A 16524-nucleotide genomic window follows, 5' to 3' on the forward strand; every position below is an offset into this window, starting at 1 on the left:
AAAGTTCACCTTACAACACTTGGCAGATATGAAATGTGATGCAAACAAAGTTGATCCGGTTTCCCTTTCAATTCCAAGTAGATTGAGTTTTCTTAGTTTCAAGGTAGATCATACCTCAACAAGTTTTAATTACGTCAAGCTCCAATGAGTTTCAAGGTGTTTCAAGTGGAACAAGTGATCGAGCTCAAGAGTTTTAGTTTGATCCGAAATTGTGTTATGCTTAGCTTTTTGTGTCGTTTGTTTCATTTAAGTTTCCAGCAATAATTGTTAGTTCATTATAGTTGGTTTTGAGTTATTTTTGAGTTGTTAATAAAGGAAATAAAGGATAAGATCATATTGACCATAGTTAAGCCAATTTGACTTAATCAGTTTCCTATTCTAGTCGAATTAGATTTTAGGAAAGTAAGTAAATTGTTTCCAAGTTTGAGTAGGTTTCTTGAGTCATGTAAAGGATATAAATATAGCCTTAGTCCATGCCATTTTTCATACATTAATAAGAGTGAATTTTCCAACAAACACTTGTGTGTCTTTGTAACTCTCTTGTCTAAGAGATCTTACTTGAGCGTTCATCAACTTATCAACCAATAATCACACCTTGGTTCACTATCTTGTTAAGTTGTGGGTTGAGATTAAATTTAAAGTTCACAACTTCGCGGGTTAGAAGGGTCAAGAGTTTCCGCAACTCTAACTTGATTCTTCGTCTAGATCCGGGATTGTGTGGGATACCAGTTCATGCCATTCGTGGTGGGTTCATATCAAAATGTGTGACCGGATTACCCATGTAATAAAGCAAAAAAAATTCACTATTTATTCTCCAAACTTCCTTTTTTTAAGATTTTAAGTTCAAAGAAAGAAGGAAAAAGAGATAAAGATGGCCGAATTCTCTTTACATCCATTGCTTTTAACTCACACAATGTATATAAATCAAGTATAGTGAAAAAACAAAAAATTCATTGCTGGCATCCTCTCCTGCATCAGCACGCATGGGTAAAAATGGAATGCAAAGGCTATAATGGCAAAACAAAGTCTACCTGACAAACACTTAACAAATATAGGCTGTGTAACATAACTTATGCATATGCCATCATAATCAGCAACGACCAAAAATGACTAAATGACCCTCAAATTACAAATGAAACAACCATGTTACTACATCAAAAAGAGACAAAAATCACTATTCATTTTGCAAACTCTCCATTTTTAAGTTGTTAAGATTCACATAATGTTTATGTATTTAACCAATGTAAAGAAAAATTAAAGAACAATCTAGTTGAGTATAATATAGTTCTTAAACAAAAGGTTAGTGAGTAATTTGGCATATTGACAAGGGTCAATTAATGTGAATCAATGTTTTTAAACTCGGACCGGCCAGTGAACCGGAGAGGGGGGTGGTTCACGGTCCGACCGGTCGGACCGGCCGGTTCAACGGTTCTCTGCTTTTTTTTTTTTTTGCAGCTTTAATGCTAAATACTTTATAGGTCTTCACTGTACAGTCTACATTGGAACTTGACGGTTAATGTACATTATAACATGGTTATTAATAACTTAAGTCCCTAAAATACATTCATCAATATAACTTAAAACTAAATTTAAGTTGAGATAATAATAAATTTTCTAAAAATTATACATGAAACCTGGAATGATAAATATAACTAAAATATCATAATTCACCGCAAGTTTTCATAAATTCATTACAAACACAAATAGATATAGCCCAAATATTCACCAATTATCACAAACAAAAACACACAAATAACTAAAATAAATGTTGACATTCTTTCACAATTCCAAAAAAGTCCATAAAAGAGTTCAACTTATATTCAAGGCATACAATTTGAATAACAAATGTCCATCATTGGCATGACAAGGCATGAGCACCCCCTTCACAATTTCATCAATTTAACTTGAAAAAGTTAAAAAGTTTATTACAAAAAATATAAATCTAATTGGTGAAACTAAAAAAAAAAAAGCCAAAAAATTTCGAAAAACAAAGATACAACCAAACACAAAAAAAAATCAATTGCTACTAAACATCACTAATTAATATGTTATATTACCAATCATTATCTTCATCACCATCCAAAAGGCGCCTACGCTGAAATGCTTCCAAGTCAATATCATTATCTTCCCCAACTTCACTTTCATCATCTAAATAAATAAATAAAGTAACAATTAAGGACTTATCCATATTTATAATAAAATTCAAATTAAAAAATGCACTTTTAGCACCTCATATTACAAGTTAAAAATATATTTATTTTAATATTAAAACCAACCTTCAACTAGCTGAGAATCATCTTTAGGAAGTTCTTCAAGTTCTTCCTCCAATTCATCACAATTAAGCTCGCCATCTTGTTCTTCTTCTATGACCCAAAATTCCGTTTTATCAATAGATTCATAATCAATGGAATCATAAGATTTCTTTCGGTGATCAAACCTACAATAAAATACATTAGTTACAAATTTAATATTACTTTAAAAAATAAAATGTAAAGAATAAAGTAAAAAATCAATTATACCTATGTTGCAAACGCAAATTGTAGTGCACATACACAAGATCATTAAGTCTTTGGTGCTCCAACCTATTCCTTTTTTTAGTGTGAATGCGTTCAAAAACGCTCCAATTACGTTCACACCCAGAAGAAGAAGCTGTTTGACTCAAAATTCTAATTGCAAGCTTTTGCAAATTCGGAGCATCACAACCATATAACTTCCACCAATTTTCTGTCACAATCATATTAAAATATTAGATCAAATAAAGAATAAATTCACAATTTTTGATATTAAAAAAATAGAAATAACCTGGCCGATCAGATTTGCTAGTAAGAATAGCAAGTTTGCGCCCAAAACTCCCTTGCCTTTCCCGATACATTCCAACCTCTTGCGATAATTTTTCAGTGTTGCACCAATCCACTTTTGTTTCAATGTAATCAAGCAAGCCATTTATAACCTCTGGATGTTACAAAATGTGGCACTCTTATATTAAAAAGCAGGATTCAAATAATAAGCGGCAGCATGTAGATTTTTTCTCAACATTCTATCCCACCTATCATTCATGATGTCAATATAAGGCTTGTACAATCTCTCTTTATTTCTAAACAGCTTTTTGATGCTGTAAGTGCCCGGTGCAACCCAATGAGTACAAACAATATCACAATGATGCACAAAGATATATCAAATTTAAGCACAATAAAGAAAACTTAATTAAAGAGAAAAGATAAGAAATGCAAACCAAATATGAATCCAATAGCTTCTTCAATAGATGGCGATGCTAACCAAGATGTACAAGTGAAGGCTCACTCCTTCCTCGCCCCAAACACTCTTTGGTTGAGTCAAGGAGTTTTACAACAATACTAGTTAACCCTCAACAACCTACACTTGAAAGATCACTCACCCAATTAAGAACTATTTTATACAAATGAGGCAACCTTCACCAAGGTTTTACCACTCCAAGTGATAGGTTCTCCTTCACCAAGGTTTTACTCCTCCTAGAGAGTAACCTTCACTTGAGCAACCTCACAACCCAACTTTCCCAACCCCTTATACAACCAACAAAGAATCTTTCTACTCAAAAATCTCACTTGTAAACTTGTATTTTGTGTTGGCAAAAGTCCCTTGTCTTCTTGTGCTTTTGGGTGTTTATAGAAGGTGAGAAATGGCTCCAAAAGACTCTCCAACGGTCAAATATTAAATGCTGTCAAAACTAGCTGTTGGCCTGTCGGACGTCCGAACCACCTGTCGATCGTCCGAACCCTGTGTCCAAACCACCTGTCGGACGTCCGAACCCTGCGTCCGACCGTCGTCAGAGAGTCATCAAATCTTTGCGAAATTTCTCGGATGTCCGATGCGATCGATGTGCGTCCGACAGAGTTTTCTTCTTGATGTTCTCCATCCTTTCGGACGTCCGATAGCTTCCTTTCGGACGTCCCACATGAGTGCCCTGTTTTTGCTTCTTCTTTTATGCCACAAGAATCTGTTCTAACAAATTACTCACATAAAAATATTAGCCCAAATCTACATTTTGGTTTGTTAATCATCAAAACCAAGGATTGATCGACCAAGGTCAACAGATGCCATTTATTGCTCTAAACATGCCTTCATAAACATAACCCAATGAAGGCCTTTCATCAGTGTCACAAATACGCAATAAACGAATGATAGGGCCCATTATTCTCACCATAATCAAACAGTTATTCCAAAACCTTTCATCCAAAACGATTTGCTTCACATCTTTTCCTTTTTCTATTCTCAGAAATTTTTTGTAATCCCCACTAGTAACCAAAGATTGCAAACTATCCTTATGATCATGCAAACTTTTTAATGCAATAAAGGTAGTTGCAAATCGAGTGTCACTGGGACGAATAATTTCTTTCCACCCTGCAGTCTTTCTTAACCAATTCAAAGTGAACTTATGATTGTAGATAAAAACAGTCACCGTTGAAGCAAGAGACACCAAAGCTTTTATATCATACATTTCACCAATGTCTTTCAAAATCAAATTGATGCAGTGTGCAGGACACGGTGACCAACAAATGTTCGGATATCTTTCACTTAACAAAGACCCAGCAGCTTTATAATTGCTAGCATTATCAGTAACTAAGTGCACCACATTATTTGAACCAACCATCTCAACAATTTCAGCAAATAAATTACACAAATTTTCTGCACTTGTTACAATATCAGATGCATCCACAGATTTAATGAAAGAAATACCCTTAGGACAATAAACCAAAAAATTAATCAATGATCTTTGCCTAGTGTCTTTCCATCCATCACCCATTATAGTGCAACCAATTTCTGCCCAAGTACTTCTAAAAGAATCAACAACTAATTTCACATCTCTCTTGGCATTTCGCAACAAGTTAACCCTCAAAGAATGATAGGATGGACCTTTGTAACCATGACCCATTGATGCTATTTGATCAATAGCTTTTTGAAAAAATGGAGAGTTAACAGCATTTATAGGAATGCAAGCATCATAAAACCAAAGAGCAATAGCCATGTCCGTATTTTCCCATTTTTCCTTACTTTGCAAACAAGCTTTAATGGTTGGTTGAGAAGTATCACGCCCACCTTTAAAAAAAGCACGTATACCTGTTGATGTAGTGACCTTTCTCTTTCCTTTACTAGATGAACCCATCTCATTTGCTAAAGAAGAAGGAATCTCCAAAACTTCATCACCATCAAATGCATGAGTAGTGTGGCCGAATGGATTTTCCACCCCAAAATCACCCTCTTTTTCTTTAGATTTCTACTCCTTCTCCTTCATAGATGCTAAAATAGCGTGTCTAACTGCCGGTTCAACCCTTGAACATGGAACAATGCTGCCTTGTTCTCCTGCCAAATGTTGTTTCATTCGATGAATGCCACCACCAGCAATTACTTTAAAACAAAACCCACATGTCAAAGTTCTTCTTCCTTGCTTATTCAAACCTTCTGAACAATAATTCCATGCTATATCGGACTTTTGTCTATGATTTTGACTAGCTGATTGTTCACTATTGACAGCTCCAGCAGTTGAAGATTGTGAATTACTACCAGTACCAGTACCGGTATCCATTATCCTTCACATAGTTAATTTAGATATAATTAGTTCATTTGTAAAATATAGTGTACTAATAAGCAAATAAAATTAACAAATTTTCAGTAATATAAGAAGATCAATTAGTCACATGAATAGCTCAACTAAGAAAAGGAAAAGAGAAAAGTCAGTGTTAAACTATGTCTATGCGAAAAGGAAAAAAAAAAGTTAGGCGTAAAAGTGTTACAATGAAAAAGTCAACTCATTACAATGCAACACAAATGAAAGCAACAAGAGGGATATTAATGGTTCTCAGTAGCACAAAATTGAAAAATTCAAATGCAGCAATCTTGTTTTTTGTTTTCATAAAAAACTAGGCCTTAGTTGACCCAAAGAAATAACAAGAAGGATATATACTAATAGTGAGACAATTAAGTACCCAGCCAATTTCTGTGACCATTCAACTAATTTCTTTGTGCTAATGGCAATATATCAAAAGAAAATTTTAGGTTAGGAAGTGAATAAATAGTTTTACCACTAGTGTAAACAATCCAACACTTCTTACTTTTAGAGTATTAATAATCAACAGTAATTAAATAAGCTAAAGCTGCCAAACTTTATAGAATATAGCACCAAATAAATCTCCTGAGCTTTGAATGAAAGAGATATAATTTCTTATGATCCTAGTTGCTTTTAACAAATAAAAAGCAATTTATTTTTTAATTTTTTGTAGCCCGGATAGATTTAAAGAATATATATGTGTGTGTTATTGTCTAGGTAAATTGAACAAGCCATAAAAATATACCCAGTCATAACACCAATGATCAAGCCATAAAAATATACGAGATGAAATCTAAAAAAAAATAAAAAAAATCTCCTATAACTGAAGTATATTGCATATCTCCACAAAAGACAAACATGTTGAAAAAATGAACAAATACATTAAGGCGGCACAATAACAAAGTACTATCAAAGTCCTTGTGATTGTCAAACCCAGAGGTCCTACAGACAGAAGAAATCCCTGCGCTCCTTTAATTAGACAAACTTCAAATTGAAATAATATTGATTAAATAAAAAAAGCCGTATGAACTTTGAACATTTGAGCAGAAATTAGTTGAATAAAAAAAGGGCATACGGTTGCATACTATAATCATAAATCATAAATTAGTTGCATACGGTTATTGTCACAAACAATATCAATGGAACAAAAAAGGGCATTCCAAATATTAATTCCAGAAAAATACAAAATTAAAAAACCAAACATGACTAATTTTATTAATTTGATACTTCATCCAAAAAATAACTTCTCCAAACATGATTGCCAAATAATTTATGATTCATAAATGGATGAAAATTTGGGGGAAAAAAAGAAGAAAATACGAAAAAATTCACTAAAGATAATATAGAAAACAAAAATCAAGAAAAGGCAAAAATTAAACTTACCAAGATGCAAAGCTTTGGAGTCCCGTCTAAAAATAATAGTGTGCTGATCTTGTCGTGGATATTTGGATGTGGAAGGATGATGAAAAAAAAAATAAGATTAACTGGAGATTGAAGGAATGGAGGAACTGAGAAAGTGAAGTGAAGCCAAGGAGAAAATGAGAAATGGTGCCATCTGTGCGGCTGAGAAAGAAAGTGAATTGAAGGAATGGTGCTGTCTGAAGCCAATGCTAGGGTTTTTTTTTATTTAATCTAATTTTATATTTTGATTAGATTAAGTAAAATTCTACACACAAAAAAAAAAACTTGTCCCTCGGTTGTAGATTGGTGGTAAGCATACCTATTGTGATCATGAAGGCCCGAGTTCGAATCTTTGCTGCCTCTATTCTTGTTATTGTTTTCAATTTCACGTCTATTGCTTGAAAATTTATGAACCACCGGTTTACGGTTTAAACGGTTTTTAACGGTTCGTCCGGTTCCTAGCGGTTTTCCATTAGTTTTCGAGTGTGATGCTGGACCGGACCGTTGATGTTACCGGTTCGCTGTCGGACCGGCCGGTCCGGTCCAGTTCTGAAAACATTGATGTGAATGCGATTAATTTCATCTCCTATATATGTTTGCTACGTCAGCAACCAATCATCAATGGGCTTACTTGTATCTAATTAAGTAATGCCATGTTAGTTGTTGTAATATCAGCGCGCCCCTTTTCCAGTAATGCAATGACTTTTGTAAGTGGACCTCAAATAATGTGGCACTTATGGGTCCCACTTGTATTAATCGCATTTGTGGAGTTAACTTTGTGTTAACTCGGTATTAACCTTATCCATTAGCCCTTAGTTAACTTGGTGTTAACTTTATCCGTTAACCCTTAATTACCAAGATAACTACCAAATTAACATAACTACCAAAATAACTATCAATTCATTGAAGAAAATTTCATAAAATTTAATTTATTCTTAAATTGCACACACATGAGTGTGCCTTCACCACTAGTACATAAATAGTGTCTAATTCCCTTATTACGAATTAGTGAAAAGTTGTATCCAAATTTGCAATTTGAACTTCCCATTACTGTATGCCTAATTTGCCATATATTTAACCTACCAACAGGTTGGTGGAATGATATAAAAACTAGTTTTGTGCCTAAATTGTAAAAATGGCAAATTGAAGAAAATGATGGAATACCAAAAATACAAGATTTGTTTCTATGAATTTACATAATAATAGTTATTATACTAGTAATATTAGGTATTGGTTGTATGTATGTGTTATATAAAAACACTATAGATCTCCTATATGCTACATTAGAGTGGAAGAAAGATTAATTTGTACCAAACTTAGTACAAAACACTTCAGAGATTTTTAAGATAACTTGAGATAGCTATGAATTTGCACAAAAAAAAAAAAAAGCAAACCAATGGACTTTAATTTAGGATATTAAATTAATGAATTTTAGCATGAAGGGAATAATAAGGTTTAGCAAAACTAGAAAGCTAAGGCCAAAATTATAGAGATGTAACTTTCATGTTGACCACAATGGTATTTTATAATAATGTATTAATCTGGATTTTGGAGAATATGTTTTTTCATCAATTTATGACTATAGAAACAATAAAGAAAATAATTGTGTAGAGATTTAAAGGGCTATATTAGTACTTTAAACGTTAATCAATTTTTAAAGTTCAACCTTTTGCTATGGACCTTTATACAGCAAAAAAAATAAATATTATGATGAAATATGGGTTTCTAACATAACGAGTAATTTATAGGTTGATTTAACCACAGCATCATTTTTTTTCTAAATTTAGAATTTATCACTTAAAGGAATACGTAAGTAAAAATCTTTAGGGTGCGTTTGGTTCTACAGAATTGGAATTGCATTGGAATTGGAATTCTATAGAATTAGAATTCTATGAATTGGAATTCCAAAACATTTGAATTCTTTTGTTTGGGTAATGCATAGAATTGATACATAATTCATTTGAAATTTCAAATTCTTTGTTTGGATGGGAGAAGAATTCATTAAAAATTAGAATTGTTTCCAACTAATATTTCCTTACATAAAAAATTTCTTTTTTTTACTATATAATAATTTTTTAACATTTAGCTAATTGTTACTAAAGCTTTAAGGAAAAAACCAATTAGTACCTTTAATAATTTATTTTTTCTTGCATTTAACTAATTGTTAATAAAGCTTTAAAAGAAAAAAAAATTAGTTCCTTTTTTGCAAAAATAAAAAAATTCTTTTTTTAAATTAAATTATATTAAATAAAAAATATTTGTATATTCTAACTTAAAAAGTAGTTAATATTTATCGAGTTAAAACCTTGATACTTTTTTAAAGTTAAGAACTTTAAATTTTAGAAAATCAAAAGCCTACTCTATGATATGAATTGGGAGGAAAGTCATAACTTGTATCTATTATAAATATTTGAGTTTTGTATCTTACAAGAAATTTCAATAGATGAATACGCAAACAAAGTGTTTTTAGCCAAAAAAAAAAAAAGAGAAAGAAAAGCACAGTTATACATTGCTACTATTTTTCAATAAATGGCCATTCTAATATTAAATTAAGTTTGAATAAATTCCTATCAAATTTCAACTTCCATGATGGCCTTGTCTAATTTGATAGTCAATAAACATTGCTCGTGCTAAAGCATTCCTAAATTGTGTCCACTCGCTAGTTGGTTGTACTATTCGAATTCGATTCTCGTTAACAGCATTTACACCACCATCATTATTTGGACCATCATCTTCCATTCCATTTTCCTCATCTTCATCTTCCATTTCATCTTCATCATCAACCTCATGTTGTACTCTTCGCATCTCAGCATCAACTTCATCCAAGTAAGGGTCATTTGGTTGTTCTACTCGAATAAGATTATGAAGGATGGCACATGCATTAATTATCATGACATGAGTCTTAACATCAAAAAAAGATGCATCTCTCAAAATGGCCCACCGCTTCTTGAACAAACCAAATGTCCTTTCAATCACATTTCAAGCAATTGAATGTCGAAGGTTGAATAACTCTTTAAAATTTTAAGGCTTGCTCCCACTAGCAGACCACTCGCTAAGATGATATCTAACTCCCCTATATGGAGCTAAGAAACCGGAGCTATTTGCATAACCCGCATCAACAAGAAAGTACTTGCCTGTAATGTTAGACAACAAATTATTACTCATTTATAGTTAAAAGAAAAAAAAACACTTGATATCTAATTGTCACATACCCTTGGGAACAATTAATGGATCTGATCTAACTAACGCATCCCGTAGAACTCTACTATCTGTTGCAGAACCTTCCCATCCAGGCAATACATATGTAAATCTCATGTCACGGGAGCATACACCTAAAACATTTGTTGCTATCTCATTCTTCCTATTCCTATATCTTCCTTGATCTCTAAGAAAAACATGTACTTTAACATAAGTACCGTCTAACGCTCCAAGACAATCCTGTATTATAAACAAAATATCATAAGTTGATGAATCTTGTAGATATTATCTTCATTAACAAATATCAAAAAATATTGATTACCTGAAACCATTCCCACTTTTCATGCTCGTAACCTTCCATTTCCGTTTCAGGCTGGATAAGATAGTGTCTTCCCAATTTTATGATAGCACATAGAACTATATTAAACTATCGACTAACTGTCTCACCTGATCTTATGAAATTAAAATTGACAGTGCGATTCTTAAAGTTATGAGCAAGAACATAGAGAAACATTGCAACTGCTTCTTCAACAGTAATATTTCTAGTATCCCTCAACCCACAGTGCTCTCTTAAATTTGTACATAAAACAGTAAAACAATGTTTATTGAGTCTAAGTTGCTCTACACAAACTCTATTGTTTCCATAGTAAAGACGCCTTAGATATATTTCACGTGCTACTTTAAAGTCCAAGTAAGGCTCCTTTACTATATGTTTCTCATGCCACCAAACTACTAATGTGGCTACTGTTACCATATAATTTGCAACTACCACTTTTCTCTTTTTTGTTTTTTGCTCGTCTCCTTCCTTATCCATGTCAATATCCAAATTTTGCAATTCAAAATCACGACAACAATAAGAAAAGGTAAGTCAAAAGACCAAATTTTAAAAAGTGAGTGTGTTAAATTCTACATAGTCAATTGAAGCTAAAATGATAGCTAATGAAACCTCTGACATAATAATCTGCAATAATATTTTTGCCTTTCCCGAAATATTATATTTACAGCTTGTGAATACAACTATTGACAGAAACAAATATATTGGCTTATACACCTTTAATACTTTAGAGATTGCTTAGGAATTAGCTACAATTTTGTAATTCATTAGTTTGTGCAAGTTGTTGGTAAACATAATTATTAGCTTCTGTGATTCATTGCTATGATCAGGTTAGTGTTTTGATTTGGTACTGCCCATTTTGCCTTGAAAAACAAACTTGGGAAACTATTACACTCAATTATGTGAGTTACAGAACAAAAGATTAATCATCTTCCCCTTGAAACTCTTCTATATATGTGTGTGTGTGTGAGATAAAGATAGCTATTTACAATTTCCTAACTAGCAATGAATTGCAGGGAAGGCCCAACTGTTACACCACATAAGCTTTAAAATATGCGTAACAATTGATTATATACAGAAACATACACCAAAGAACTGCAGGACAACTGTTCTAGTTAGTGTCAAAATTGAACTGTTATTACCAGGCTCAATAGTTGAAACATGAAAGCCAGAGATAGAGCTATAATTTTCACATCAAAAACCTATTCACAGCATTCTAAATGCTTGAAAATAAATACCTTTATAAAACCACAGATACAAGGAAGACTGAAGTGACGATCTTCAGCCTTTAAGCATGCCCAACTTCATGTCAGCCCACAACTTTGCTATCAAGAAGAATTGGTGCGACTTCACTTAAATGCAGGGCAAGGTTAAACAAGCCTTCCTGTAACATATTAGGAACAATCAAACACATTTAAATATACGCTAAGAGAGAGTGTGTGAGAGAATTTATGACAGCATTAAATAGTCCAAAACAAACATTCATCACATTCCATGTCCATTGACGAGAAGTTAGCAGCCTTGAGACGATACATAAAAGATTTTTCAGGCCTTGACCCGACAGCAAGTTTTTCCTTTAAGAAAAGAAACAACAAGACAACAAGATAAAGTGCTCTATAAATTGAAGACAAGCAACCATTGTAAAGCACAAGTGCAGGCAAGCTTTAGCTAAACATGTCTCTGGCCTTTGTCAGGCAATACAGGAAGTTCAAACAAGGTTTAGAAAGCTTTTATTTTAAGCAACGAACAGATATGAATTATAAAACTTCACCCTAGAATTCTTCAAATTATCTAAAAGACTCCTAGTAGGATGAATTGGTGCTGAGGTAAATGACTCTGTATGATTAATCATACAGAGGAGGCAGGGGAATAAACGTATATATTTTGAAAATTTTGTCAAATAAATTTGTTGCATATGACTTGCAGAGATTGAGCCCCAGAGATCCTGAACTGCCCTGTTGTTCAAGATGGCGTCCCAAATAGCTTTTTGCGGGCAACAGGTTATAGAATTGGTTTCGTTATCAACCAAACCAAACCCCCCCTCTCTTCCCTTCCCTTCCCTTCTTGGCTAATCATAATTTTCTTTTTTTTTAAGCAAAAAATAATTATGTGCTAGAAAGATGCTGGAAAGATTAAGAGATTATTTTGATAGTAGATTATTTTGATGCTGGAAAAATTAAGAAACAACTCTTACCAACTTGGCTTGTAATTTCCTTAATATGATGGGTGTTTAGCTCGAACCACTGGTACTCTATTCGAGGTTGCCATGTGTTAGTACATCTTTAGGCTCAAAGTTCCGCACAGGCCATTTCGATTCGGGGCAATAATAGCGGCAAAATCTCAGAGACCAAAAGGTGTTCCTCTGCTATTGGAGGTCAACTTTGCGTTCGCATTATCCTTCCTGGGTATCTCACAAGCCCTAAATGTGTCTGAAATTTGGGGTGGACGAGTGGCGAGAGTGGCGAAAGATGGAGGAAGTGGCCAGAGAAATGGAAGGCAGGGGGGAAGATGGTGGTGGGAAAGGTAAGATATTAGGGTTGCAGGTGGAAGTGATGGTGGAGAGCAGAGCACTAGCGGCTGAGGAAAATGGTGAGTTAGATAGGAAGAAAGGGGTGCCAATATCCTTTGACCCGATTTTAATTTTTGACCCATACTAGATCCGCGTGTGAACCGATTTAGTTGTGGAATTGGAATTAGAATTCTTTTGATCGAGTAAAGAATTCAATTCATAGAATTGGAGTCCTATAGAATTCAGATTCAGTTCTAATTCTTTGAGGGAAGCAGAATCCAAACAATGGAATTGGAATTAGGACCCCAATTCCAATTCTAAACCCTAATTCCATAGGGAACCAAACGCACCCTTAATGTAAATATGTATTTAGATTGCCCTCATTTTCATTTTCATACAATGCAAATAAATATATAGTTAAATTACTGTTGTTGTATGGCTAGTTGGGGTAATTTGAGACTTTTCAACATAAGTATATAATGAAGGAACATCCCTTGCACATGAAATTTTTATCGTCGCATCATGTGCCTTTCACATGACATTTTGACATTCGCGCAATGTGGGAAGGGTTGAGCCAGAGTCCCAACTGATTTCATCCCCACTCCTTCCTACTTATTTCTTTCTTTTTTGTTTTTCTTTTTCTTCTCCAAAAGAGTTTCAATTTTACTCTCCTTCCAAACTTCTTTTTGTAGATATGTTCAAATTTTTTTTCTAAAATTTCTCTTTTTTTAATGCTATTTCTATGGATCGATGCTGTCAAAGAATTCAAATTTTTTTCTAAAATTTCTCTTTTCTTTTCAATGCTATCTCTAAGGATCAAAGTTGACAAGGAATCAACATTATCAAGAAAAATTATTGGTTGATTTTGGTTGCTCTAAAATCTCCTTCCAAACCTCTTTTTGTAGATTTGTTCAAATTTTTTAAGATTTCTATTTTTTTCGAGTGCTATATCTATGGATCGAAATTGTTAAGGAATTCAAATTTTTTCTTTTTCTGCAAGCCTAGTTTTCATCAGCTATGATGACAAAATCAGGCAGCAAAAACAACGATGTCAAATTCTCTCTTTATCAACATAAATCCACCATCCTAGGGGTGGCAATGGGGCGGGGGACACCTCCCCCAACCCCCCGCCCCGTTGCATTTTAATTCCCCCCGCCCCCGCCCCCGCCCCCGCCCCCCCCCGGCTTCCCCCGCCCCGGTCCAGCTTCCCCCGCAGGGGCACCCGTGGGGCTAAAAAAAATTTATTATATAATTTCATTATAATTAAATTTGAGCAAATAATCAAGTACTAAAATATCAACACATCACCAAATTATTATTCATTGTAACTTCATAATTGAAACTCATAAAAATAATTAAACAAAGGTTATTTGAATACAATCTAATATGATAAAACAAATATAATTAAAATAATCAAGTTTTCACTTTTGATACAAATACAATCACTAAATTATTATTGTATTTTTTTTAGAAAATGTGTTATTGTATTAAGTGTAGTGAGGAATTTAACATAAATGTATTAATAAATTTAGTATAAATAATTAATAATTTTTATTAATAAACATGTATAATTAGTAGTATAATTGATAATATCATTATATATATAATTATGTACATATATTTTTTTTTTCCAAACGCCCCGTTTTTAAACGAGGGGAAAAAATTCCCCCCCGCCCCAACGACCCCCCACAGGGCAGGTGCCCGCCCCCGTTGCCATCCCTTTATTGCTCCCTTGCTGATGTGAACCTGATTCTCCAAGGACCGCTCGAGAAGAAATGGAATCGATCAGGCAGCAAAATGATCTATTTTTTATTAGGCTATGGATACAAAAGATGGATTCTAAACCATATCAAGGGCAGTTCGAGATTGTTTACAAGGGTAGGAAGGCACCACAATTCAAGGCAATCTTGAATTGATAAGCCAAAATTTGAACCAAGGAGACGCGACTCACTTTGTATCAAGGGCATTGACAAAGGAACAAAAAAAAGATGAACTCTCAATTTCCTTTCATAAATCGTCTTCTTTTTCATAATTGAACAAGTGATGCCTTTTATAGGCTTACAAGACTCAACTCCTAACTTAATTAGAACTAAAACTTAATTAAACTAAACCTAATTTGGATAAACAAGAACTAACTCTAATCCGGCTCCAACGTTGGTCCACATGACCGAGCAGCGTATTTCACTAACTAATGACTCACTAAACACGGACCCAAAAAAAATCAGAAAATATAAGACATAACCAATCGGTGACCCTTAACTAGGTCTTAAGCCACGGTCCCCATGGTTCTTACTCAAGTCTTGCACTTGTTTTTAACTCTATTCATTAGATCCCAATGAACCATGAGTGGATCTTCAAATAAGGCACGAATAGCTTGTAGGACTTGAATCATTCCCTTCCTCTTGAAAAGATTTGTCCTCAAATTGTTGGATCGCTTAAAGTGCAATAACAATGGAATCATGCGAATGAAGACAATCCTAGTAGCATGGTATTTAGACAACCTCTTAATGCTCACAAACTCAAGTTGCGCATAAAATTCAACTTTTCTTGGTAGCAACATAACGGATTCGGTAGCTTTATCTTCATATAAACAAGCAATTGATGAAGACATCAAGGGTAAAAATAGACTACTCAAATTCCACAAGCTAATTGAGACTGAAAAAATCGTAGATCGCGACTAGTTTTGGATCCTCATTTGCAACAAGAACAAGCATAAAATCAGGTTGCATTCCTTTAATCAAAACTGGAAGTTCACAGACACCTTTACAACCTATAAAAACAAAATAAACTTCAGCTTGACGTAAACCAGAAATTGGATATATAAGCAATGGAACATTATTAACTAAGTGGTAAGAAAGTTTAGAACAAGAATTAAATGTTAAAACTCCCTTGGACACTTCATTTTTTCTCCGAGCAACCAATTCAACTAGTTTAGTCATTGCTAGTTCGTCGCACTCTCCTTCAAAATCTGCATAAGAATGTTATGAACTGAGTCTCATGGATGGTGATGGAGCTAATCATCTGATTAGCTGTAATGATGATCAAATCAAAAGTAGCTGAAAGTTAGTTATTGCCAGCAAGCAAGAAGTTAACAATTTGCTAGAATAATAATGTTAGTTAATAGAGGGAATTGGGTAGTGTTTATTGCTAAATCTTTAGCCCACTTTCTGTATATAAATAGAGTATTAATTGTATCTGAGGTAGCGATGATTTGAGTTGTAATAACTTCTCCTCTCTGAAATAATAAAATCTTTTCATTTTCCCTCGATTTCTTCTCTGATTCTTTCCTCTTTCTTACTTCTCACCTCTTCTACTTTCTCCCTAAAACCTCTTTTTTGAACCAGATCATTACAATTGGTAACAGAGCTTCCGATCCTCGGACGGAAGCTTTTGGAACCCTGCAATTGCAAGATCTTTCTTCGTCTCCATTTCTTTCTTCCCTTTCCCTCTCTCTGCTTTATCTCTACTCCTTATTGATTCTTTCTTCTCTCTCCTGTTCAA

General features: G+C 33.7%; 2 protein-coding genes across 3 annotated transcripts; both read right to left on the reverse strand.

The window, feature by feature from the left end:
- Positions 1-1808: 1808 nt before the first annotated feature.
- LOC113689316 (uncharacterized) lies at positions 1809-7184 on the reverse strand. 2 transcript variants are annotated; one of them, XM_072050185.1, is made up of 5 exons: positions 6965-7184; positions 2803-5564; positions 2520-2724; positions 2277-2437; positions 1809-2148 (listed from the first exon to the last, which is right to left on the reverse strand). In XM_072050185.1, exons 2-5 carry the CDS (start codon positions 2870-2872, stop codon positions 2054-2056), a joined length of 531 nt encoding a protein of 176 aa, XP_071906286.1. In that variant the 5' UTR covers positions 2873-5564; positions 6965-7184; the 3' UTR covers positions 1809-2053. The 2 variants fall into 2 exon arrangements, with proteins under 2 accessions (XP_071906286.1, XP_071906285.1); XM_072050184.1 differs by lacking the exons at positions 1809-2148; positions 2277-2437; positions 2520-2724 and having other exon boundaries at positions 3239-5564.
- Positions 7185-9557: 2373 nt separating this feature from the next.
- Positions 9558-13085, reverse strand: LOC113688922 (uncharacterized). Its single transcript, XM_027206748.2, has 4 exons — positions 12709-13085; positions 10503-11898; positions 10195-10420; positions 9558-10116 (listed from the first exon to the last, which is right to left on the reverse strand). Exons 2-4 carry the CDS (start codon positions 10539-10541, stop codon positions 10004-10006), a joined length of 378 nt encoding a protein of 125 aa, XP_027062549.2. The 5' UTR covers positions 10542-11898; positions 12709-13085; the 3' UTR covers positions 9558-10003.
- Between the last annotated feature and the right edge of the window lie 3439 nt (positions 13086-16524).

This window comes from Coffea arabica, chromosome 5c (assembly GCF_036785885.1).
Source record: "Coffea arabica cultivar ET-39 chromosome 5c, Coffea Arabica ET-39 HiFi, whole genome shotgun sequence".
Taxonomy (NCBI): Eukaryota; Viridiplantae; Streptophyta; class Magnoliopsida; order Gentianales; family Rubiaceae; genus Coffea; species Coffea arabica.

Excerpts from the sequence above, each read along its gene's own strand:
- LOC113689316 (XM_072050184.1), bottom strand. The coding sequence starts at position 5,140 with ATGGGTTCATCTAGTAAAGGAAAGAGAAAGGTCACTACATCAACAGGT.
- LOC113688922 (XM_027206748.2), bottom strand. The coding sequence starts at position 10,541 with ATGGAAGGTTACGAGCATGAAAAGTGGGAATGGTTTCAG. Across the intron at positions 10,421-10,502 it reads AAAAGTGGGAATGGTTTCAG|GATTGTCTTGGAGCGTTAGA; the intron begins GTAATCAATATT and ends TTTATAATACAG. Across the intron at positions 10,117-10,194 it reads TCCATTAATTGTTCCCAAGG|GCAAGTACTTTCTTGTTGAT; the intron begins GTATGTGACAAT and ends CTAACATTACAG.